General features: G+C 58.2%; 1 protein-coding gene across 2 annotated transcripts; it reads right to left on the bottom strand.

Moving 5' to 3' along the window:
• Positions 1 to 811: 811 nt before the first annotated feature.
• On the bottom strand, positions 812 to 20689 carry GRTP1 (growth hormone regulated TBC protein 1). Of its 2 annotated transcripts, XM_036071397.2 has the most exons (8): positions 20540 to 20689; positions 20158 to 20309; positions 14507 to 14665; positions 11568 to 11692; positions 8968 to 9064; positions 3341 to 3513; positions 3077 to 3262; positions 812 to 1010 (listed from the first exon to the last, which is right to left on the bottom strand). In XM_036071397.2, exons 1-8 carry the CDS (start codon positions 20575 to 20577, stop codon positions 921 to 923), a joined length of 1020 nt encoding a protein of 339 aa, XP_035927290.1. In that variant the 5' UTR covers positions 20578 to 20689; the 3' UTR covers positions 812 to 920. The 2 variants fall into 2 exon arrangements, with proteins under 2 accessions (XP_035927290.1, XP_077926188.1); XM_078070062.1 differs by lacking the exon at positions 812 to 1010 and having other exon boundaries at positions 3341 to 3568.
• Positions 20690 to 22798: the final 2109 nt, after the last annotated feature.

Genomic DNA, 22798 nt, shown 5'->3' with positions numbered 1-22798 from the left:
GCTGCACTGCCCTGTGAGGGGTGGCCGGCCTCTGGGACTCCCCAGGCTTTGGCGGCCTGCCCGGGCCACCACTCCCTCCCCACGAGAGTGTCTGCGCATGCAGTGTGGTCCCAGGGCAGCGTCCTCTGTGACGCAGGGGGAAGGGCAGTGCCTCTGCTGTGGCGGGGCTGGGAGTGAGGACAGCCGGGCCCCTGCCGCCGGCACGGCTGCCATCACCCAGTGCCTTGGAATGCGCCTCCATCTAGGGGTGAAACCGCAGCCACGGGGGTGCTGACGGGTAGCACCTCCCCCATGCATAACTCCCTCCCCTTTGTCTGCAGCGCCACCGTTGGGCCAGGAGACCGGTGTCTTGCTGGGTCTTCCTCCAGGGATCCGGGGTGACCGCGGCTGCACTCGCGGACCCCAGGCAGATGCTTGCCGTTCCCCAAGATTCACCCACTTCCCTCTGGTTTACTCACGAGATACGGTGACTTCAAAAGTCATTTTTAAAAAATCACGTGTCTAAAGAGCAGTCACGTGCTATGTGCACAAACCTCACGTAAGGTAATGCTGTGCCCCGGAAAGGAGCGGAAGAAGATTTGGCATTAATAACGCTAATGATAGTTTATTGTTTTGGTTTTCATTTTCAGTCGGCAGACAAGCTGATAGATAATCACAAACTCATAGTGTTGACATACTTTATTATAAATACGTACATCTCACATTTTATGGGTGAATATCTCAAGTAAAGACACATTTTTAGAAATTTATGACTTCATAACCCATACTGAGTTACAGAATGACAGAATTCTAAATCGTTCTTTTAAAAAAATTCACAAGCGTAGAGACATCGAGTATTCACAGCACTAAGAAGGGAAAGCAGTAAAAACTGGTCAGCCCTGGAAATGAAGCCTTGCGGCCCCGGCGGGCAGCGGCCCCAGTCAGCCCTGCGCCTGCAGCCTGGCCCTGCAGCTCTCGCGCAGCCTGATGATGGTGGCCATGGACAAGCTCCCGGGCTCGGTGAATATTTTCTGGAAGAGAAACAATCCACGTGAGAAACCAGCTCAGCGGCACCCCCACCCGCGCCAGGTAAGGGCTTGCCAGCGGCGGGGGAGGGGCACTTGTGCCGACCCTTGAACCCCAGGGCCTGCGGTGGCTCTGAAACCAGCCTGACTGAGCCCTTGGGGAGCGGAGGGCCATGCCGTCACATCATCTATGCCTAACGATTTGATAATTTCGGCAGTTAGGGCTGAGAAATTCATGGTTACAAACTAGGCCAAACGTAAGGCTAGCATTAGAAGGGTTTTTTGAAATTCCTCCCCAGGTGCGTGCGTGTTCAGCCGGCGCTGAGGTCAGGGTGGAGTTTACATTCTAATGGGCCACGTTCCTGAAAAGGGGAGCAGGCGCGTCCTCTGCTGGGTGCCGGGACGTGGGTGTGGAGGTGCGTTCTTCCCGCGATGGTTGCGCTGAGCTCGTGCGAGGTCACTGCTTTTATTCTCCAGAACGTTCTGGATGTTCTTGCGCAGGACCGCGGAGAGCCCTGACGCATGAGCTGCGGTTACTGTGCCGGCGTGCTTTAATGCAGAAACACTGTCCCAGGGCCACTTCCCCAACAACTTCCCTCCAAGGGGTGCGTCCGTGCTGCGGGACCACGCACAGCGGTGTCGTGTCCCCGTGGGCAGACTGGCGGAGCCGGCCTGGCAGCCTCGTGCTCGTCCGCGCTTCCCTCCGGCGCTCTCTACACGCTAGCGCTTCCGGAGCACTTGCCGTGTGTGCGCGCGCAGGTCCTCGGCTAGCGTCACACATGGAGGCGAACCCACAGACTGGGGACTGCTGGGTGGGGTCGGGGCGTGGGTGACGGCCCCACAACCTGGGAACGTACCAGAGACCCCCGAGCTGTCGTATGTGTTAAAGGGCGACCCTAGCTCATTCAACGGAAAACCCTGAGCCACCTCCAGTGCAGCCCTCTGACGCACGAGGGGCTTGCTGTGGGGGTAGAGACAGGGTGGGCTAGGGTCTGTCCACTCCTGGACACACCATCGCAGACTCATTCCCAGACTCACGCCCCTGCCCTCTGCTGTTTGACTCTGCCCCTAACATTGGCACCAAAGGGCTCGCGGGGACAGAGAAGCCCTTCTGGACGAGGCAGTCGGTCCCACGTGACGGGCTCCTCCCGATGAGTCGGCCACAGGCTTCGGTCCCGTGTTCCCCATCCGGGCCCTACCATTCAGAAGACGCTTGTAGCCCCTGGCGACTGGGGTCCCCAGCACTGCAGCCAGAGAGCAGGCCGCCCTCCCCTGAGCCCTGGGGCACAGGCCCCAGCTTCTCTCTGGCTCTGTCCAGGCTGCTCCCTAGGGCTGCCTCACTCCACGCGGCCAGAGGACACCAGTCGCGCACCTGCAACATCCTTGATTCTAGGGCAGTCCCGCCTGCAGAAGGCCGCCCGTCCGTCGTCGCCTGACAGCTGCCCGTGCCCCAAGCAGAGCTGGGGGCTTGCTACCTCCTGGGAGGCAGGCAGAACTCCCTGGCCACTGGCCTTCCTGGCGCCCTCCGCCACCTCCCCCACACTTCCTCCTTCCCCACTTTCAGGTGGAAAGGGGGAAACCTAAGATTTGCCTCTCCCAGTCTCCGCGGCCTCCTCAGAAGGCCTGTCAGGCCTTTCAGCTCCTGCTTCATTCACTCAGCAGATCTGAGTGGTCTACACGCCGGTACCGGGTCCAGGATCCGGTTGAGGGAGTTGCCCTTCAGGGTAGGACAGACAACAGACCCGTGCGACCCTACTGGGGCCAAGGAGAGCCATCCGGAACCAGAGATGCCAGCAGCAGGGGAAGGGCTCCAACAGGATGGCGGATTGACGGGTTTGTGCTCCGACCCAGTGAACCTGGACTGGTCCCATGGGGGTCCCGGCCGCCCTGAAGCCCATCATGGGGCTTGCGGCCCAGCAGGAGGGGCAGCTGTTGTGGAGCTCCGGGAGGAGGTGGGTCTGGGAGGGCTGAGGGGGCCACCGAGGTGGAGGCCCAGAGGGGACAGGGACATGCAGACTGGTTCTCCCCCGGGCTAATGGGGCCGCGGAGCAGAGCCTGCCCCAGACACTCACCTGCATGAAGGTGTGGCACTCGGTCACAAAGCTCCCCCTGGTGATCTCCTTGAACCTCTCACAGATGTCCGCCACACTGGTCGCTTCCAAAATAAAGGCCTGGTGCTGCTTAATTAGGGTCAGGGCCACCCGGAAGATAATCTTGGAACCTTCGTTGAACAAACAGTCCCAGATTCGGAGCACTGTCTGCAGAGAAACAAACGGTGCATCATGGGGGGGCGGCCCACGCGGCCCTGGTCCCAGCAAGGCTCACGCCGCGCTCACCTCCACGGGCAGGATGTCCACAAACAGGCAGATGAACCAGCGCGACACAACCAGGGTCCACAGGACGCCGTGCCCATCCATCAGGGCCGCCACCGCCGGCAGCTTGGTCCTCACCAGCTCCCCCAGGACCTCCTGGTCTGTCTTCAGGCCCAGCATGGCGGGACTGTAGTAATCTGCCACACGGACGAGAGCAGAAACCCAGGCACTGCGTCCCTGGCCCCCTCTCCGCTGGGGGGGAAAGCAGAAGGTTCCAGGGAGCCTCCGCAGCAAGACGCCAGGAGCCCTGGGAGCGGCTCCCCCAGCGAGGCCCCAGCGTGCAGCAGTGAGAGTCTGCTGGTGGAAAGCAGGAGCCTGCACGCCATGTCCATAGCAGCAGTACTCACACCCGCCAAAATGCGGATGCAAGCCCATGTCTGCCTTCGGGGGAATGGACACCACTCAGCCTCAGGAAGGAGATCCTGACACCTGCTACATGGGCGAACCTCGAGGACGTTGTGCTCAGTGAACAAAATAAGCTGGACACAGAAGGACAGGTCACACGCAGTCCCTGGAGCCGACACATGCAGCCGGGGCCCGCCCCCCGCCCACCCAACTAAGGGAGGCTTTGGGGTAGAGGGGCAGGCCCGGGGCCACCTGAGCCTTGGGGACAGTGCAACAGTGAGCCCCTTCCCGGGAGCCAGAGAAGCTGTGGGTCCAGGCAGCCTCACAGAGGACGGGGGCTCTGGGCACAAATGTCTACACGTGGAGCCCTAAGGGCTTGTCGGCTCACAGAGTCAGTCCTACATGCTGTCTGCACACTTGAGGGTCCAGGACATTACATTTCCCAGAATTCTAGAAGGAGCCAAACGTCCCCACCCCTCTAACTACAGAAGGACAGGTAGTGTGAGGTCTACAGTCTGTCCTATTCATTCCCAAGGAGAACCGACGGCTTAATTTGGAGAAATTCCTTAGTGGAGTTAGTGGCTTGGGGGCCCCAGGCCATAGGAGCACAGAAAGCACAACCCACTAAGGTGACTTCTGCCGTCCAAGGGCCTGGGCGGCTCAGAAAGAACCACACCTCCCACAGCGAGTCTTCTCGGAAGGCACGTTTGTCTTGCCAAAGAACTTTTTAGCTCATTAACGCAACACATTATAATAAATTTTAATGCTTAGTTTTTGCTATTAAAATTCAGAAAGTGGTCTATATAAGAGGAATAAATAGGACAGTTTCTGGTCCTGCTGCCCCTCCGCACTCTGGCCATTCACCATGGCGAAGGGACGAGATGTTAATTAACCAGCCCAGTGGAAACAGGATCCCCATGAACACTGACATGATACCGTGGTCACGTTGCTGATTTTCAAAGAGTCAGCATGCAGTAGGCCACATTTAATACTAAAGGACCCTGGAAATGATTTAATAGAAGCCAATTCGGTTATAAAATCCAGGAATTCTCAGTTTTTCCTGCTCATATCCTCATTTTGCATCTGTCTCCTCCTCTTAAGCTGAGCAACATCCTGGCCCACCCGGGCAGATGAGGGCAGAGAGTCTCTGTTGTCCCTTCAGAGTGTCCTGCACTCGACCCAGTTCTCTGAGTGACGTTGCCAAGGGAGCCAGGGTTAAGCCCTGGACGGGTAAGAGGGTTTGCTGAGCTCCGAGCACAGTGGCCTCATTCCCGGCCCCAGAGAGGCTTACAGCGACTTCCGAAAATAGACCCGTTGAACTCGTACCCAGACTGCCACGGGCCCAGGCCAGTCACCAGGGCAGGAGGGCCAAGACCCACCCTCCTCCCCGCATCCTGCCCTGACGTGAAGGCAGACAGACCCCGTGCCTCTGGCCCATCTGAGCTCAGCTGAGCGCAGAACGGAGGAACCTCCTACGTAGCTCTGAACGGGGCCCCGCGTCAGGCTCTCCTGGGGACGGCATGCGTTTGCAAACAGCCTCATGGCCATGTCAGCACATCGGAGGGCTGAGCCGGGCTGGGGGGCAGGGTGGGGGCGGGGCGCACAGATGGAGGAAGGGCCGTGTGACTACTGCTGAGTAGTAGGCGGCCAAGCTGGGATTGAGGCCTACGTAATCGAATTCCGAAACTGATGCTCTTCGGCCCCCCTCAGGCAGGGGTACGGGCCATGAGGTGCAGCCCACAGGCGGGATGACCCTCCAGGGCACGTTCAGCCACAGGACTCAGGACTCAGGCCGGCCCCTCTGCTCCCCAGGACCCCTGAGCCTCCCCGAAGCGCTGCCTGGGTCCCTCACCTGGACCACCTGGCTTGAGCTGGGCTACGAACAACCTGTTTCCCTGTGTTTGGAGGGGAACTGGTCACACCAGCTTCTCAGGACGCCAGCATATGCATTCACCGGCGCTGGCTCGTGCCTCGGTGCGCTATCCCACGATGGTGCTCCCCGTATTCCCGAGGTCGGACGGCGCCGTCAGCACCAGGGAGGCCTCCTCCTGTCCCTTCCTCCTCCTGCTGAAGGCTGGGTTTGAGTGGGGACAACCCGGAAGAGGCCACCTGGCGCCCCCATGGCTGGTGTGACTGCCAGGTCTGCGCGTGCAGGGCCAAGTTGAGTGCGTACGGGCATTGCATGCTGATGTTCCAGAACACGGCTCTGAACCTGGGGTGTCACCGGCCCAGGGCGGTGGCCAGTGCTGGCCATGCTGAGGCTCCACCGTCTGCTTCATAGGCCTCAGCCCGCTCCTTGCTCGCCGGAGACCCTGGCCAGCCACGCAGGCCGCCTCCACTGCAAACGGAAGGATTTTCTATGGAGCTGCTTCTGCTGAGTTTTAGGAATCCTTGACGTGTTAGTTACATGATCACAGACACCTTCCCCAAAACTGCAGCTTCTCTTTTTACTTTGCTTACGATCTCGTGTCAAAATCAGTTTTTCATTTTAACGTAATTAAAATTATCAATCACATCTTTCATAGAATTTTGTTCAAGAACTTCCTCCATACTCAGCAATCGTGAAACCACTGTACATCTTATTTTCTCGGGTCCAAGTTTTGCTTTTTTTTTTTTTTTTTTAAGATTTTACTTATTTGACAGAGAGACAGCGAGAGCAGGAGCACAAGCAGGGGGAGTGGGAGAGGGAGAAGCAGGCTTCCCGCTGAGCAGAGAGCCCGATGCGGGGCTCGATCCCAGGACCCTGAGATCATGACCTGAGCCGAAGGCAGACGCTTAACGACTGAGCCACCCGGGCACCCCAAGTTTTTGCTTTTTCACCTACGTCTTGAATTCATCTGGAATAGAACTAAGGGTCTAACTTTGTTTCCTTCCACGCAGAGCTGTCCCAGAATGAGGCTGTAGACGGCCTGTCTCTTCCCCATTAACTGACCTATCTCCCGTACCAGTTCCCACAGACTTGCGGAGGAGCAGACTGATTTCTGGGCTCCACGCTGTGCTGTCCATCCCTGACCGACACCACACTGTTCCCACAATCACAGCGTCAGGACGCATCCCCAGGATTCTTTCCAGCCTGCGTGGCTTCACTCTGCCCTCGAGTATCTCACAGTGAGGCCCTCCCCTGCATCCAGGAGAACCCCAGCTCGTCACGATCCAGCTGCTGCTGGCTGGGCGAGCGTGGCTGTGTGTGCACGCACGGCCGCGAGGAGGTGCCGGCCCGTATCGGACTGAGGGGTGTTTCTTCCTCTGTTTTCTCCAGCACTGATAAAGAAATGACCCGTTCCTCTGAGGTCTGATGCGACCCTGCGTGTCTGCCCACGGGTCATCTCAGACATTCTGGGTTCCCTCCGATCCGCTTTGTTAGGCGGTATTTTCCTCAGTTTTCCATCTGGCCACTTCATTTTATTCATATTCTCTTGAAGTTCTTAAAAGTCTACAGATTTCCAAATTACAGCACCCTTTCCATTTCTAAATACCCGCTTTTTCTGTCAGTCCTGCCTGTTCTGTCAGTTTTTCCAAAGAACCTGCTTTCGTCTCTGCTCATCTTTCCGACTGCTTATGCTCCGCGTTGCTGGTCCGCACCGTGTCGTCTGTGTGTCTCTGCGTGTGTGAGCACGAACCCCGCGAACCCGCGCAGCCGCCTCTGGGGAGAAGGGGACCGAGTGGCACTGGCTGAGGTTCTAGTCTACGCTCCGCGCCACCTCAGCTTCTCGCGGGAGGACCTGGCAGCGCATCTCTGTGTGTAACACAGAAAGAAAGAAGTCAAAGCAGGACACTGGCGCTGGGACCACCCGGCTTGTGGGCCGACGAGCAGCGCCTCCCGTCCCCTTCCGTCCTGGCGATTTTGTTTACTGGTTTTGAATTGAGGCCTGTTTGTACTGCATTTGGGTTCAACAGCACCTCGTGATGGTAGGAAATGACCTTTTATGGGCTAAAAGGGTCAGTCTGGAGCCCCTCTGGTTCTCTAAGTCGCGCTTACCGCCCCGACACCTGTCCTACCCGTCGGTGACGCGCTGTGCGTGGCGCCAGGGCCTCTCACGCTCCCCTCACGGATGTTCCCAAGCCCCCAGAGCAACACTGGGAGCCGGCAGGTTCGCGGCAGGCCTTTGCAGACAAGAACTGAATTGATCCGGGATAGAAACACTCCTCGTAATTCAGTCTCTGGACGCGGCTCCGTCCCCACTTCGTCCTGCCCCTGCTTCCTCGCCATTCCCGCGCCCACCGCTCAGGCCCCCGCAGCGGAGCTGGGACGCCGAGTGCTCACGCCTTCCTCGGAGGCGGCCCATGCAGGCGGGCCACCGGTGTGGGTGCCTGTGCCCTCACGGATGGCGGCCCGGAGCCTGAGGCGGCCCCGTCTAGATGCTTCCCTTCTGTCACGGTGCCACTCTGGTTCACGCTTCCTTGAGACACGTGCCAAGGTCTGACAGCCGGGGGGTCGAGGCCTCAGGTGTCCTCATCTGTAAGATGGGTTCAGCAGTTGGGCCGTGCGGCACAGCTGTTCTGGTGCCGACCCGTGCTGTGTGCCGCGGGGCAGAAACCACGGCGCACACCCCCACGGAGCCGGCACGGGGCTGCCGGGGCCACGGCCAGCTCTCCTGGGTGACGCGGGGCGGCCCCAGCCCGACTCCGGGGGCACGCCCATCCGCGCCCCAGGCCGGGCATGAGGCTGTGAGTGGTCGCCACACCATCCCCGCTGTGGAGGGCACAGGTCTTCCCCAAGCGATCTCCATCTACGCTGCGTGTCACCAAAACCAGTGGTTATTAGCCAATAAACTGACGACTAACTTGTAATTAATTTTAAAACAGTTAATATTTGTTAATAAAAAGAAAAGTAAAAACATGTGAAAAGAATAATTTTACCTCAGTAACAGTACCAGTGGACGATTACTCTTGGGACGATTCCCAAACTCGAGAGCAAGTGTGTGCACGGAGCCAAGTGGCCCTCCCTCAGATTCTGGGACCAGCGGGCCCCGCACTGAGGTCCCATGAGTCTCCCCACGACGGTTCAGGCTGGGGACGGGGGCCGAGCCCCCAACACAGAAAGTCCAAGCTCTAAGACACAGCACGAAGAAAATGCCACCAGGGCCAGAACTGCCAGGCTGCTCAGCTGGAGCCCATCACCCTAAATCCTTCTCTTCCCTTTAACTCCCATTCCGTCCTGATGAAATCCCTCCTCCTCAGCTGAGCCGCCGTGAGGGCGGCAGAGACGGGACGGGGAAGGCCCGCGGCAGGAACGGTCCACATACCCGGCAGTATTCTTCCCACGAGAGCATCTAACAGCCAGAAGGACTCTTCCTCACTCTTCGTTATGAGGATCAGATATCCCGCTATGAAGTTCATTCCCTGAAGTGAGAAAATGAGTTTTAAGCCACCTCAAGATTCTGCAGACCTCGGGCTGCTCCCCACGAACTGCATTTCCCTCGCTCTCCCCCAAAATCCGCCCCATCGAGGGGTGGCCTTTCAATGACGCACTCGGCACGAGGAGGGGGAAACACAACAGGGTGTGAGCAAGCTCTCGGGGCTCAGCCTGGAAACCTACAGACTCTCCTCCCGCCTTCAGCCTCGCGACGAGACACAACACACAACCCGTTCCTACAACGGTCTGACGGCACAACTACATCAGGAAACCAGACCCGGGGCCGAACTTCACCAAGACCACGAGGAACGTGGCCTGACACGGGGGGTGTGGACGGATTCTGGATGGAGACGGAGGGGGAAATTCGCGGTGCACGCGAGCTACAGGCGCGGGGCTCACCCACCGCGGGGGAGCGTCTGCACGACTGCGCCTTCTACGTCCTCCCTGGCCGCCTCTAGTGCGTCTCTGTTTCCTAAGCTGCGTGTGTCCTCCTCTGGGAACGGCCAGCAAGATGAATCTGGACACGCAGACACCACGCAGGGAGAGGCCACGTGACGAGGGAGGCACACGCCAGGGACCGCCAGAGGCCACCGGAGCCCGGGGGCCTGGAGCAGACCCTCCCGCGGGCCGCAAAGGGCCCCCGCCTGCGACCGAGACCGAACAGACTCCTGGTGTCACCCTCGTGGCCGCGCACCTCGTCCTGCGGCCCGCGTGCAGTCTCACAAATACGCACCCGAGCTTTGGCATCGTGCCAAGCTTAAAGCTGTATGGGCTGTTTTTTTAATGCTGTTTTTAAAAGCTGCAAGAGGGGCGCCTGGGTGGCTCAGTCGTTAAGCGTCTGCCTTCGGCTCAGGTCATGATCCCGGGGTCCTGGGATCGAGCCCCGCATCGGGCTCCCTGCTCGGCTGGGAGTCTGCTTCTCCCTCTGCTCCTCCCCCCTGCTTGTGCTCTCTCTCTCAAATAAATAAAATCTTTAAAAAAAAAAAAAGCTGCAAGAACAGTAACCGGAATATGTAAAGGCGGTTTCTGGACCACGCGGCCTCCTCAGCGCCTCCAGGCCAGTCCTCGCCCAGGACCCTAAGTTCTGGCGGCACCAGAAGCCCAGCCGCGCCTCCTCTGCTGTCCCATGGCCCGCAGGTACCAGAGCAACCTCGAACAGCCCGGCGCGGTGGTCAGCGAACAGCGCTCTCTGGTATGCACCGCTGCCGCCGGTCTCTGCAGAAGGACCTGCCCCCTCCCACCTCTGCAGCCGCTGCCCCCACCCCCACCCCCACCCCCACCCGCACCGAGTTCCTGGAGCCTCGCCCACGACGGTCAGATGCAAACTTCCCATCCGTGAATCCCAGCATCCCCAGGAAACTGTAGAAGCCGGAGCTCGGGAAGCGGGAAGCCGCTCCCACTGTGGGCCACAGGCAGAAGGTGCGGTGCCGACACACGACACACGAGGGAGTGCGTGCACGGGCCGCTCACACGCCCCAACAGCACAGGCCCACACGGGAAGGCCCACGTGTCCCACGCAGGCACGCAGAGAGCACTTGGGCCCTTGTCACTTTCCCTCCCCCACGCCCCAGGCAGAGTGACGTCTGGGAGGAACGAGGAATGATTCGTCCACACGTGACGTGCTGCTTCCTGCAGCAAACCCACACAAGGTGACACAAATCGACAGGTAATGAGGCTTGCTGTTATCTACAATTGCAGGAAGATCTGACTTCCAGAAATGATGTGGAAGGAACTCCCCGCCACATCGTGTGTGCACGCACACACACATGCACATACATGCACACGCACAAGCAGACATGCAGATGCACACAGACATGCATATATGCACGCACATGCACACACTATACACACATACGTGCACAGACATGCACACGCACAAGCAGGCATGCACATGCATGCAGACATGCGTGCACACATACATGCACACGCACAAGCAGACATGCACGCACATACATGCATATACGCACGCACATGCACAGACGTGTGCACACATACATGCACACGCACAAGCAGACATGCACACGCACACAGACATGCACACGCAGACATGCACATGCATGCACACAGACATGCATATACGCACACACATGCACACACTATACACACGTACGTGCAGACATGCACATGCACAAGCAGACATGCACATGCACACACAGACATGCGTGCACACATACATGCACACGCGCACTCTCTGCACTGAGGCCAGGAGGTGCCGGTCACTCATTCCAGTAATTACAGCCCTGCTCCCACAAGTAAGTCCTGCCTGCTTCCCAGCCTCACCCCTCCCTACGGTCTGGCACCAAAAGAAATCATAAGTAGACATTGTACTGCTTCTCTACCTGGGAAACATTTCAACGTCACAGCCCTGCGTCTGGGGCTCATGAACAGCACTGAACACTTAGCCTTCACCAGGAGAACGTCCCTGCTATAAACTGCGGGCGCATCACACTCACCTTCCCCACTGGCGTGTGCTGACTTCCTGGAACTTACCTGGCAATAGCCCACACCTTGGTTGTGGCGCCCATAGGCCAGCAGCACGTTGTACAGTGTCTTTTGTAAGCAGGGATCTGCACTCTTCCGGAATTTAATGTTGTCCGGGAAGGTCCTGTTCATATCTGCAGGGAAATTCACGACACGGAATTATCCAGACGGTGGAGACGGAAGACTGGCCTATGATGTACAAAGTAGTCCTTGTGTCTACCCCCGACGAGGCCTAAAACCCCGCCTGGCGACCCTGGCCGCCCTCCACGGGCAACAGGGCCACGGTAACAGGAGTCAGGATGGAAGACAAAGGTGTTGGCGGGGTGTCCCGCCCGGTCCAGCTACAGCCCCAGTGCCCCAGCGGCCCCAACAGCACATTCTCTCCAAGGTCGCTTCTCCCGCCACACGGCCCCCGCCTCTCCTCAAGGTCCTCGGCCCTGCACCCCATCTGCACCACCACCCCCAATGTCCCCCCTTGGCCAGGGAGGGCGCTCAACTCTAGGACCCCAGGCCACAGGTGAACTCTTGTTCCCAACACTGGAAAATCTTCCCAATTCTGAAGATCGAAAACACACGGAGAACCCCCTTCAGACGCCCTGTCGGCCTTCGGCACCGGCGCCTACAGGCCAGGCCCCACGCGGGCCCGACAGCTGGCTCACACGTGCTAGCCCGCAGACGGAGGAAGGAAGGAGGGTTGTGTCTGTCTTCCGAACCCACTGACCTCACTTAGATGGGATTTGTGGTGTGTGTGCTGCCGCGCTAGGTGTGATCACCAGAACGGACCGGGGCACGCGGGACCCTCAGCGCCCCGCCCGCCATCGGGCAAGGCGCCTGTGGGCTGGCCTCTGCTCGCACCTGCGTCCCCACCATGGGACGGTGCTTCTGTTCCCACCCACGGCGCCCGCGCTGAACCTCTGCTCCCCGGAGAACAGACCTGAGCTGAACAGTAAGCTTTACTGCCTCAAAGCACGTTATTTTTCATTGTATGTTTGTTTATAAGAAAGTTTTTTTCCTGGAATTCTAAACATTCCAGAGGAGAAAATTAGTGTTTTCTACTAATTCAGACTCTGGAGTGACCAGCTGTGCTCATTCTTATACACTACTCTTTATGAGGAGTTTTCCACATGTTTTGAAACTTGTCTCTGGGAACGGCCCCTCTCCCCACTGCGGAAGGAGGTGTGGACAGGGACGTTCAGGCTGTGCTCACACGCAGCATGAATGCTCCACCCTCTGTCCCTGTAAAGTGATTTCTCCAGGTCCCTCAAAAAGCCAGACTTCGAACGACCACGTGACCCAGCAGTCCCACTGCGGGCACGTCCCCAGAAGAACCGAAAGCAGGGTCTCTAAGAAATCTCTGGACCCCGGTTCCTGACAGCAGACTCTCACAGGCAGGAGTCAACCGGGGTGCCCATCACCGGCAGAAGAGAGACCTTGGACGGAGTCTGTCCTGACAGCCAAACCATGCTCAGCCCTAAAAAGCAAGGAGACCCTGAGACATGCAACAATGTCGACCACGCTAAGCCAAGTGAGCCAGACACAAAAGCACAAATTCTGCATGATGTCCCTTACCTGAGACAGGAGGAGGCCGCCTCGGGGGTGGGGAAGTTGTTGGTGTTTAAGGGGGACAGAGTTTCAGTTTGGAAAGATGGAACAATAAATTCTGTTACGTATATTTTACCACAATAAAAAATTGTTATCCAAAAATGCCGGGACTAAACAGAACCTCTAAATTCACTTTTCAAACGAATAGCAACATTCTGTTTTATCTGATATGCGTGGCCTCCCTTGGACCCCAGGCCTCCCCCAACCTGAGGCAGCCCGGCAGCCCCTCCTCCCCCGGGTCCTGGTGCTGGGGCTGCCTCGAGGGCTGAGGGACCCCCTTCCTTAGGCTGGGGACACACCTCAATCTCACTCCACCATGGAGCCCCACCTCTCAGCACATTCAAGTAATTGGGTTTTTAAAGAATTATTTTGTGGGGCACCTGGGTGGCTCAGTTGGTTAAGCCTCTGCCTTCAGCTCAGGTCATGATCCCAGGGTCCTGGGATCGAACCCCAAGTTGGGCTCTCTGCTCTGCAGGGATCCTGCTTCTCCCTCTGCCCCTGAGGCTCCCCCCACTCATGTGTGCATGCTCTCTCTCTCAAATAAAATCTTTTTAAATTTTTAAAAAATAAAAATAGGGGCGCCTGGGTGGCCCAGATGGTTAAGCGTCTGCCTTCGGCTCAGGTCATAATCCCAGGGTCCTGGGATCGAGCCCCGCATCGGGCTCCTGGCTCAGCAGGGAGCCTGCTTCTCCCTCTCCTTCTGCCTCTCCCCCTCCTCATGCTCTCTCTCTATATATACATATGTATCTCTCTGTGTCTCAGATGAATAAATAAAATCTTTAAAAAAAATAAAGTATTTTGTGTTTAAGTTTGTATTTCTCAAAAACAAAATCATAAAGGCAGATACTTCCTCAAAATCTAATTTTTCAGTTTAGGTTAAATATTTGTTTGGGCACTTTGGACATTTAAGAGCTGGTGAGCCTATGTGGCCACTGAGAAAATCTGGGGATCCGTCAGCACCCCAAATGACAACGGGAGTTTGACGCCGAGGCGGGCAGCCGTGGTGTGCAGCGTCAGGACACGCGGGTCACCGTGTCTGTAAGCCCAAGGGCGCTGTCGTCAGCACAAATCCCTCACGGGGATTACCCTCCGCGCCCTGACGGCTGGCTCAGCAGCCTGCTCACCCGCCTCGGGTTCTCCACGGAAGAAACCTGGTCCTTCCCTCACCCACGTCCGTCCTGGCCGGCTGAAGCAATTAAAAGCACTGTTCTCCCCTCATGAATGCTTAAGCTTTGGTTTTCCTTTAAGAAAAATAAAATTTCAACTTAAAAACAGCAGGTGCCTCTTGAACAACGTGCATTTCCTCTTCAGCATTACAATTCCGGGGAGCTGCCCGGGCGGCTCACCTGTCCTGATGGCCTCCTCCAGCCTGTCGTTCCGCTCTCCCTGGAGGAGTCGGTGGTAATAGCCGGGGTTCCGGTCCATCTGGGCCTGGGCTCCGCTCACCCCCATCCAGACGCGGGCCCGGTGCTCGAGGGGAACGCCCTTCCGGATATAGCGCTTCACTGAAACGGACAGAAGGGGCTGCTTCAGAGGGACAGACACGCGCTGCCTGGGCTCAGAGGCCTTTGGGCCGAGGACACTGACTTCCAGGCTTGCAGCTCACTCCTCCCCACGTCCGACAGGAGAAGACCGGTACACACACACACGCCGGACGCCGCGGGCTGGGCCCCAAGCTCCGGGTCAGGGCCCCGCAGGCCAGGATCCACACACAGGAGGAGACACCAGGAAAGCTGGAGGGAGAGAGGCCACACTGAGTGAAGGGACAGAGGCAGGAAGAGGCCCTTGCTGGTCGGGGAGCAGCGAGGGTCTGAGGGACAGCTGTGGGCAGGGACAGCAGCTCAGGTGCGTGGTCCAGCCCTGGGGTGACCGGGAAACAGGGGACCGAGGTCAGATGGGGTTCGGGAAAGCTCTCTGCGGTCGCACAGAGGACAAGCGTGAGCCAGAGACCGGGAGGAGGCCCAGCAGGTTTCGGGGCTGGGGCTTGGGTGGCCCCTCTGGCTGGGGGCTTCAGCGGCAGGTCACTGTCCTATTCTACACCTGATCTGTGTAAGTGGAGAACTACTTTGGGAGAGATATTTTTATTGATAATAAATACGTGAAAAAGTAATCATTAATTTTCTAATGACCATAGAAACATATAGGGAAAGAAGCCAAAAACCACGAACTACTTCAATGAATCACTAATTTCCCAGGCAGCTGGGAAAGATTTGTGAGACTAACAGTCAAATGAATTACAGTAAGCCTGGGGCGCCACATTATGCTTTTAATGACCTTAATTTAACCCTCAAAACAGCTCATTTTCAAAGGAAATATTCAAAGCATTGTTGTTTTCCTTTCACATTATATTTAAGTACCACTCTTAAAAAAGAAATGCACTTTAAAAATATATAAAATAAAAAGAAATTACTTTAAGAAACAATAAAAGGTCATACAATGAAAGAAGAGCCACAATCTGCTATAAGAAGAAAAACATCTGAGGCACCAGCGGCATTTAACAGAAAAACGTTACAGGGATGACGCGGGTAACAGTCAAGAAAAGCACCCGGGCTACAGCGCTACGCTCAATCCGCAGGCGAACCCACGACCGGGAGCGCCCTGCGCGGAGCTCCGGGGGGGGCACGCGGGGCCCCGGAGCCGAGCGCCGCGCGGGCGGACGGACACCTGACGCTGCTCGGTGCAAGCCAGAGGAAACCAGAAGCCCTCTTGGCCGGCGTGGCGGCCCCCGTGCCGGGTACTGTCGCCGCGCGGCGTCGGGAAGAGCAGAGGCTCGTGTGGTTCTCCCGCGCGCCGAGCACCGAGCGCCGAGCACTGAGCACCGAGCACCGAGCGCCGAGCACTGAGCACCCAGCACCGAGCACCGAGCACCCAGCACCGAGCGCCAAGCACCGAGCACCGAGCGCCGAGCGCCGAGCACCCAGCACCGAGCGCCGAGCACCGAGCACCCAGCACCGAGCGCCGAGCACCGAGCCGTTCAGGCTGAGCCCCGCCCCGGCGCCGTGCACTTTCCACTGAAGGAGCCACCATGATGCGGGGGCGGGGGGGAGCCGGTGGGGACCCCCGACGGGAGGGACGCACATGCCAACAACAAACTGAAACTCTAAAACCGATCTATAAATTCAAGCGGATTCCGAAAGTCCCGGGGAAAGGCAACGAACTGGAGGAACCAAAACAGGCTGGCGGTGAAGCTGGAGTCACTACCTGAGCGCAAGGTGACCCGACGCCGCGGGCCCGCGGCAACACCCCGGCCCGGACGGAAGGGGAATCCAGAACCCGCCCCGCAGCGGATCAACCGCCTTCTGACCAAGTTGCAGAGGAAGCCCACGTGGGCGCAGCGGTCTTTCGCGCAAAGAGGGCGGCTGGCGGGAGCCCCCAGGTGCGCGGCCGGGGGCAAGACTGAAGTTTCTTGCCCGTCGAACACAGTCACCGTACGACCCTGCACCCCGGTCCCGGGCATCTCCAACGCCGGCCTGACGCCTCCCGCACGCCCTCCGGCTGACGCACGCAGACGAACCCCGTGGCCGCCCGGGACTGGAATGTTCCTCAGCGCAGACAGACCCAAGATCGGGGACGCGGCTGCGACGCAGTGCGCGCGGAAGGAGCCAGCCGGGAAGGCGGGGGGCCGCGGGGGGCCGCGGGGGCCGCTCCCGCACGGTCCTCAGAGGCCCCAGCCCGCCGTGCGGGGAGGGACCAGGCACAGGAGGGGACTGTTTTCAGTCTCGCTCGAAGCGACCCCGGGCTCTGTGTGTTTGTCTAAACTCACAGAAGTGTCAACAGGTAAGGGTGAATTTCCCTGCAAATTAAAAATTTTTTAAATAGAAAAAAAAAGGCAAATGCAAAATGCCTAAACCCCTCCCTGGAGTCGGACACTGGGCTCCCCTGGGACCCGCCAGCCCAGCCCGGAGGGGCGGCCGGGCCAGGAGGCCAAGGGGGCTGAGCTGTTGCAACGGTTTCCAAGGACGAAGGCTTCTGCTACTTTTGTTGTTTGTTCTCTGGAGTTACAATGTTTCTTCAGGAGAGAATGAAACTAGCTTACCTGTCCCCAGAGACTGACCTTCCCTGACCTCAGGGAATGCGGGGGGGGGGGGGGGGGGGGCTCTTAAAAGAAGGTGAAACAAATCCCTGTGTGTCTTGGTATTTGCCTTTGAAAGTCTGTTTTTGCAACTTAATTCTAACTTAAATGGTGCTGATACTCTAAGCCACTAGGAAGGAGACGCACCAGCGTGGGCGGGAGCAGGAGAAGGATGGTTGGCCAAGGCCGGGCTGAGTCTGCCCAACTGCGGTTGCCTAGGTGGAGGGAGAAGAAAGAAGCCATCTTACGGTTCCCCGTGGATATTTGCTACAGACGAAAAGAAAAAAGAGAAGGACAAAGCAGACCTTCGTCACGTCCACAAATGGGAGTCAAGCCGAAGTCTGGGCTGCCCTCTGCAGATGGGCTGACACCAAGATCCGGAGGTCCCTGTGTTACTGGTGACCGAAGGTCGGCGTCCAGATGAAAGTCCTCCACAACAGAGCACCACACGGCAGGATGAAGAAAACAAGACTCAGTCCCAGGACGGGACCAAAGGGGGGCCGTGCAGGTGCGGCTGGAAGCAGGTGCGGCTCCCTGGCTGGTCCCACCGAGCCACGGCCACCGCCGCCGGATGCCACGTGCCGACTACACTGCGGTCAGCCTGGAGCTGGTGGGAGAACTGGATTCTCACGTTGGAATGATCGTGCACTCCTGTTCATGCCTGACAGCCGCCCCAGACTCCCCAACCATCACGCCAAGCGCCAGCCGCGACACCCAGCGTCACAGAACCGTGTGAGCCCACATGCCTCTCACAGACTGATCTGTGCCCCCGCTTCCTGAAGACGGCAGGCCGCGAGCCCCCTTGACTGCCCGGCCCCAGGCTGCAGGCTCATCAGGAGTCAAACGTTCCTGCTTCCAAACCCACTATGCCGCTTACACTGGTTACACGAGTCAAAGAAATACTAAAGCAAAAAAGTAGTTCAATAAAACCATCTTGAATTCTTAAAATTTACAGATACCAGTGCTCAAAGAAAGCAGAAGCAAAAACAAGACAAAACATTTGAGCCAAAATAAGAGAACTAAAAAGACGGGAAGGACGAGCATCTGGAAGGTTCTGCATCTGGCTGCTCAGTCCTGCTCAACCTGGAGAGAACAGATGCTGGAAAACAGACACGGGACACGGAGTGTGGCTTCGGTAGGCGGTGCAGAGCGTCAGTCAGTGGGCTCACCTCGTTCAAAGGGAAGGACGGGACACACTGGAACCAAACGATAAAACCAAAGGTAGGGAGATGAAGGCGCGTTTGTGTTTCACGTAAAAACACAGGCTTATGCACACACACACCTGACAGGGGCCGTGCTTTCCCTGACCGCTGGTCAGCAGTCCGGAGTTAGCCCCGGCGGGCAGGAGGCCTTCTCCTGCATTAAGGCAAACTCCCGCACGGTGGGGGCGGCTGCATTTGCACGTGTGTGTGCGTGCGTGTGCTCACCCTGCTCCGGCGGAGACACAGGGTGGTCCCGACGATCGCGTCTGCCTCACATACGGGTCTGGACCAGGAGAGGAACTCCGGCTCACTCTCCATCTTTCAATGCGATTAACATGTTTTACCATGTACATAAATGACGTTTACTTTATACGCTTCTATTTTTTTTAAGAACAAAAGACCAGTCAACTTTTAAGAATAAATGAAAAGGGAAACAAAAGCAGATATGCTGGTGGAAACACAGTAACACCGGGGTGACGCAGGGATGGCCATTAGTGATCCCTGGAGGAGGCACACAGTGCGCTGGCCCCCAGGATCCACAGGGCAACACGGCACAAGCCTGAGCCCCTCCCAGCCCCCACCCCCAGACCTCCTGGAACGAGGCCAGCTTACCTGAGTGCTTACCAAACCCTCCCCCATCAGTAACAGCCCCGAGGAGGGGCCCCAGCAGGGGAGAGGCATGTTGGTGGGGGGCCCAGTGTCGAGCAAGAGCCTCCCTCCTCCACGAGCGCTGTCCCCCAAAATCAACCTGCCTCCACCAACCCTCCTGTTCAACTGGGCTATGCACTGGGACCACCTGGGCCCTGTTCACTAACCCCTTTACAAGCAAAAATTGATCTTGTCACCCCCTTGCTTACAAACCCTTACAAATCTGCAGGGTCATGTGATGGAACCCTGGTTCCAAGTCCAGCACGCCCTCATTCCATCCCCAGTGCTGGTCACACGGCTCTGTCCCTGCAGCTGCCCTCTGGCCTCACCCCTTCTCTGTCATTAATGTCCTATTTCAGAAAGTCCTTTATCTTAACTCCTAGAAGCACACACCTACCAACGCCCTCAGCCCCCACCCGCAGGTTCCACCAGCCCTTTATCCGCAGCCTGGGGAACACGGAAGGCAAACACTTCATTCATTCATTCAACAAATACTGAAGGAATTACAGAGACCAACCCCCGCTGCAGGGAGGGGGCTTGATTCCAGCAGGAATGCAGCAAACCAGATATGCACCCCTTACACAGCCAGAAAGGCAAGAGAAGCAGGACTGACAGGGCAGGACTGTGTGGGTGTAACAGGAAGGACCTGCCATCCCAGACAGGAGCTTGGGAGGGCCTCCTGGAGGCGGCATCCCAGGCAAAACCTGGAGGAGGGGAGAAGCCCAGAGTGAGGCAGGCGCAGGCCCGGTGGTCCGTGGGGGCAGGGAGGCGGCAGCAGCTGGAGTGAGGTGGGCTTTGACCCTGAGGGAAGCCGGGAGGGAGGGCTTCACTCCGGGTATGGGCCAGGGGAGAACCTTGCTCACTCCTGAGAGCAGGAAAGCGGTTTTCTTGCCAGACACCCCAGACCCCAGATCTGGTCCCCTGTTTGGAAGGAAGGCCGGGGTCCCCATCTCAAAGCGGGGGAAGGGTCTCCTGCGCTTTACTCGAGCAGGTTCTAGCGAGTTCGAAGCCTTGCGCGGCCAGCTGAGGGCTCAGGGAACCCGGGCCTCTCCTCGCGCGTCTGTTTCCAACTCACCTGTCCCACTCCTCTGAACACGACTAGTCCCCTTCAGAAGTTTAGACCATTTTATGGCTCTTCTAGTGAGTATCACCAGGTAGGTGGAAAAAAACTCTTCATAAGCTGCGTAATCGAAGTCTTCGGGCCTTTCAAACCCGTACGGATCAATCCTACAACCCAAGAATACAAAGAACCTGTAAGCCCCAAATAAAGTTTCGAGCGCACGTGCGCCCCGCGGCCCTGCCCAGGGTCCCCGCGGGGACGAGGCCGCGAGCGCTCGTGGAGCCAGGGCCGAGCGCAGCGGGGGACTCCGGCCCCGCACCCACGCGCACCCACAACCCCAGGTCCCCATCCCGCACCCCAGGCTGGGCGAGGCGCGCCCCCGCCCCCACGCGCCCACCTGGGGACCCGGTCCCGGGCGCTCCCCGCGGACTCCATGCCGGGAGGGTGGGGAGGGGGCGCCCGGAGGCGCAGGAACCGTGGGGTCGACGCCTAGGGGCCAAGGCCACCTCCCGGGACCGGAGCGCGTGTCCTTCCGCCGGGCCGCGGGCGCGGGAGGCGGGGCGGGGGCGGGGCTCCAGGGATGAGCAGGGGGCGGGGCGGGGCGGCGAGGGAGGGGCGGAGGCGGGGCTGCAGCTGCACCTGCTCCCGCGGCCCCAGCGGAGGGCGGTGTCCGGAGCTGCTGGAGCCGGGAGCGTGGGAGGGGTTAGGCCTGGAGGGAGGGGTGCGGGATGGGAGGCTGGGGCGAGATCGGGGCGGAGGGGGGACCCGGGGGCGGGGGGGCATGCGGGGGGGCAGCTGGAGGCAGGATGCGGCATGTGGGGTGAACCCGGGGGCGGGATAGGGTAGGTGGGGGGTGGGAGGGCGCCCGGACGCGAGATGGGGTTTGTGGGGGCCCCGGGAGCGGGATCGGGTGTGGGGGGCACCCCGGGGGAGGGATGGGGTGTTGGGGGGCCACACTGGGGGAGGGATGAGGTGCTTGGCGGGGACCTGGGTGTGGGATGGGGTGCATGCCACCCACCCCCAAGCTGGGTGGGTCTTCAGGAATCTCCCTCACTCCCTTTAGGCCTTCTGGGCTTTGAGCAAAGGTGGGAGATAAATCCAGTTTGGATTTCTCTGAGATACCTTCAAACCTCAGGGCCGGGGCAGGTCCAAAGCTCAAAGTTCTGACCTATGACCCATATTTTTATTTTCTTTTATGCAGAAAAAGAGCAAGTCTTATTTTTTACCTGCTCTTTTTCAGGCTACAGTTGCGATCTGAGAACAGCGTATTAATGAGATTGTAATCTCTGCACCCACCTAGGGACCTGCCCCATTCCTTCCTGTGTCCCCACAGCAGACTGGGGAGAGGGGCCCTGGGTTCCAGCCCTGCCCTAACTCCCTGGGAGCCAGGCCTGGGAAAATCTCTGGTTGGCTGGGGAGTACAATGCACTACCCTGTAGGATTGCCCCCTGGGGTGACGTGGGGTTAACAGCTCAGGGTGTACTCTGCTCCCCACAGGAGGCAGAAGTCGGGGCTCCCTCCCCGGCTGCCTCTTCTCAAACTTGTGGTCAGAATCCTGGGAGTGGGAGTCAAGGACAGGTGCTGTTTGCAACCCAGGAGAATGTAGGCACATGGCTTTATGTGCTTGTTACTCGGACGGAGAGGTGCCACCGAAGCAGCTCGTCAGCCACCCCCCGACACTCCAGAGCAACCCTGGTCCCCGGCCCCATTACTCTGTCCTGAGATCTCAATACTGTGGCATGAAAACCATGCCTAAGCTGCTTGTCAAATTGGGGAGACCATTGAAAATTTGCCAAAACTGTTGTGCACTTTGGTTTAGAAATGTGGTAAGAAAGGGAGGGGGTTTAAGATACTTTTGTAGGACGCCTGGGTGACTCAGTTGGTCAAGCGTCTGCCTTCGGCTCAGGTCATGATCCCGAGGTCATGGGATCGAGTCCTGAGTCAGGCTCCCCGCTCAGCGGGGAGTCTGCTTCTCCTTCTCCCTCTGCTGCTCCCCGTGCTCATGCTCTCTCTCTGTCTCAAATAAATAAAATCTTAGAAAAAAAAAAAAGGAAGAAACCTTTGTAGCCTCAGCCCTCCTCATCCCAAGAGTCCTTTTTGAAAAAATGGGCTCGAACAGAAAGACACCTTCTCTGTGTGCACGAGCCCACTGCACCAGCAAACAGCCTCGTCTGACGACCTGACTGTCTGGGTCGCCCCACGCGTTTTCTCGTGGGAAGTGCCTCCGGGCCATGTCTAGACGTGGTGAAGACGTGACAGCCCCCACTGCCAGTCTACCCGGGTGTCGGTGGGCCTGCAGGCCCCCGATGTGTTTCAGGGGTGGTCCATCCCGGAGAGGACCTGGAGAGGGAATTGTGGAACACACCCTACCCCCAGCTGGAGACATCTGTCCAGATGTTCTCACGCTTCTCAGGACCCAGGAAGACTGCAGGAAATTTAGCGCTCTACTGAACCTAACCTCAGAGACCAGTTCTGCCAACAGTCCTGGTTCCAGGGAAAGCCTTCAAGCTCAGCTGAGTTCACCGCATTTTGCTTTTGAAAGACAGTGTCCCTTCTTCCAAAGAAGGGCCCCTAGTCCATGCTCTGACCTCCTTGGGACACTCTCAACAAGGGTCCTTTCTTTGCAGACTTAGGTCCACAGATCGGGCGACTTATC

The sequence above is a fragment of the Halichoerus grypus genome, chromosome 4 (assembly GCF_964656455.1).
Source record: "Halichoerus grypus chromosome 4, mHalGry1.hap1.1, whole genome shotgun sequence".
Classification (NCBI taxonomy): domain Eukaryota; kingdom Metazoa; phylum Chordata; class Mammalia; order Carnivora; family Phocidae; genus Halichoerus; species Halichoerus grypus.
This window is presented reverse-complemented; position numbering and strand designations above follow the sequence as displayed.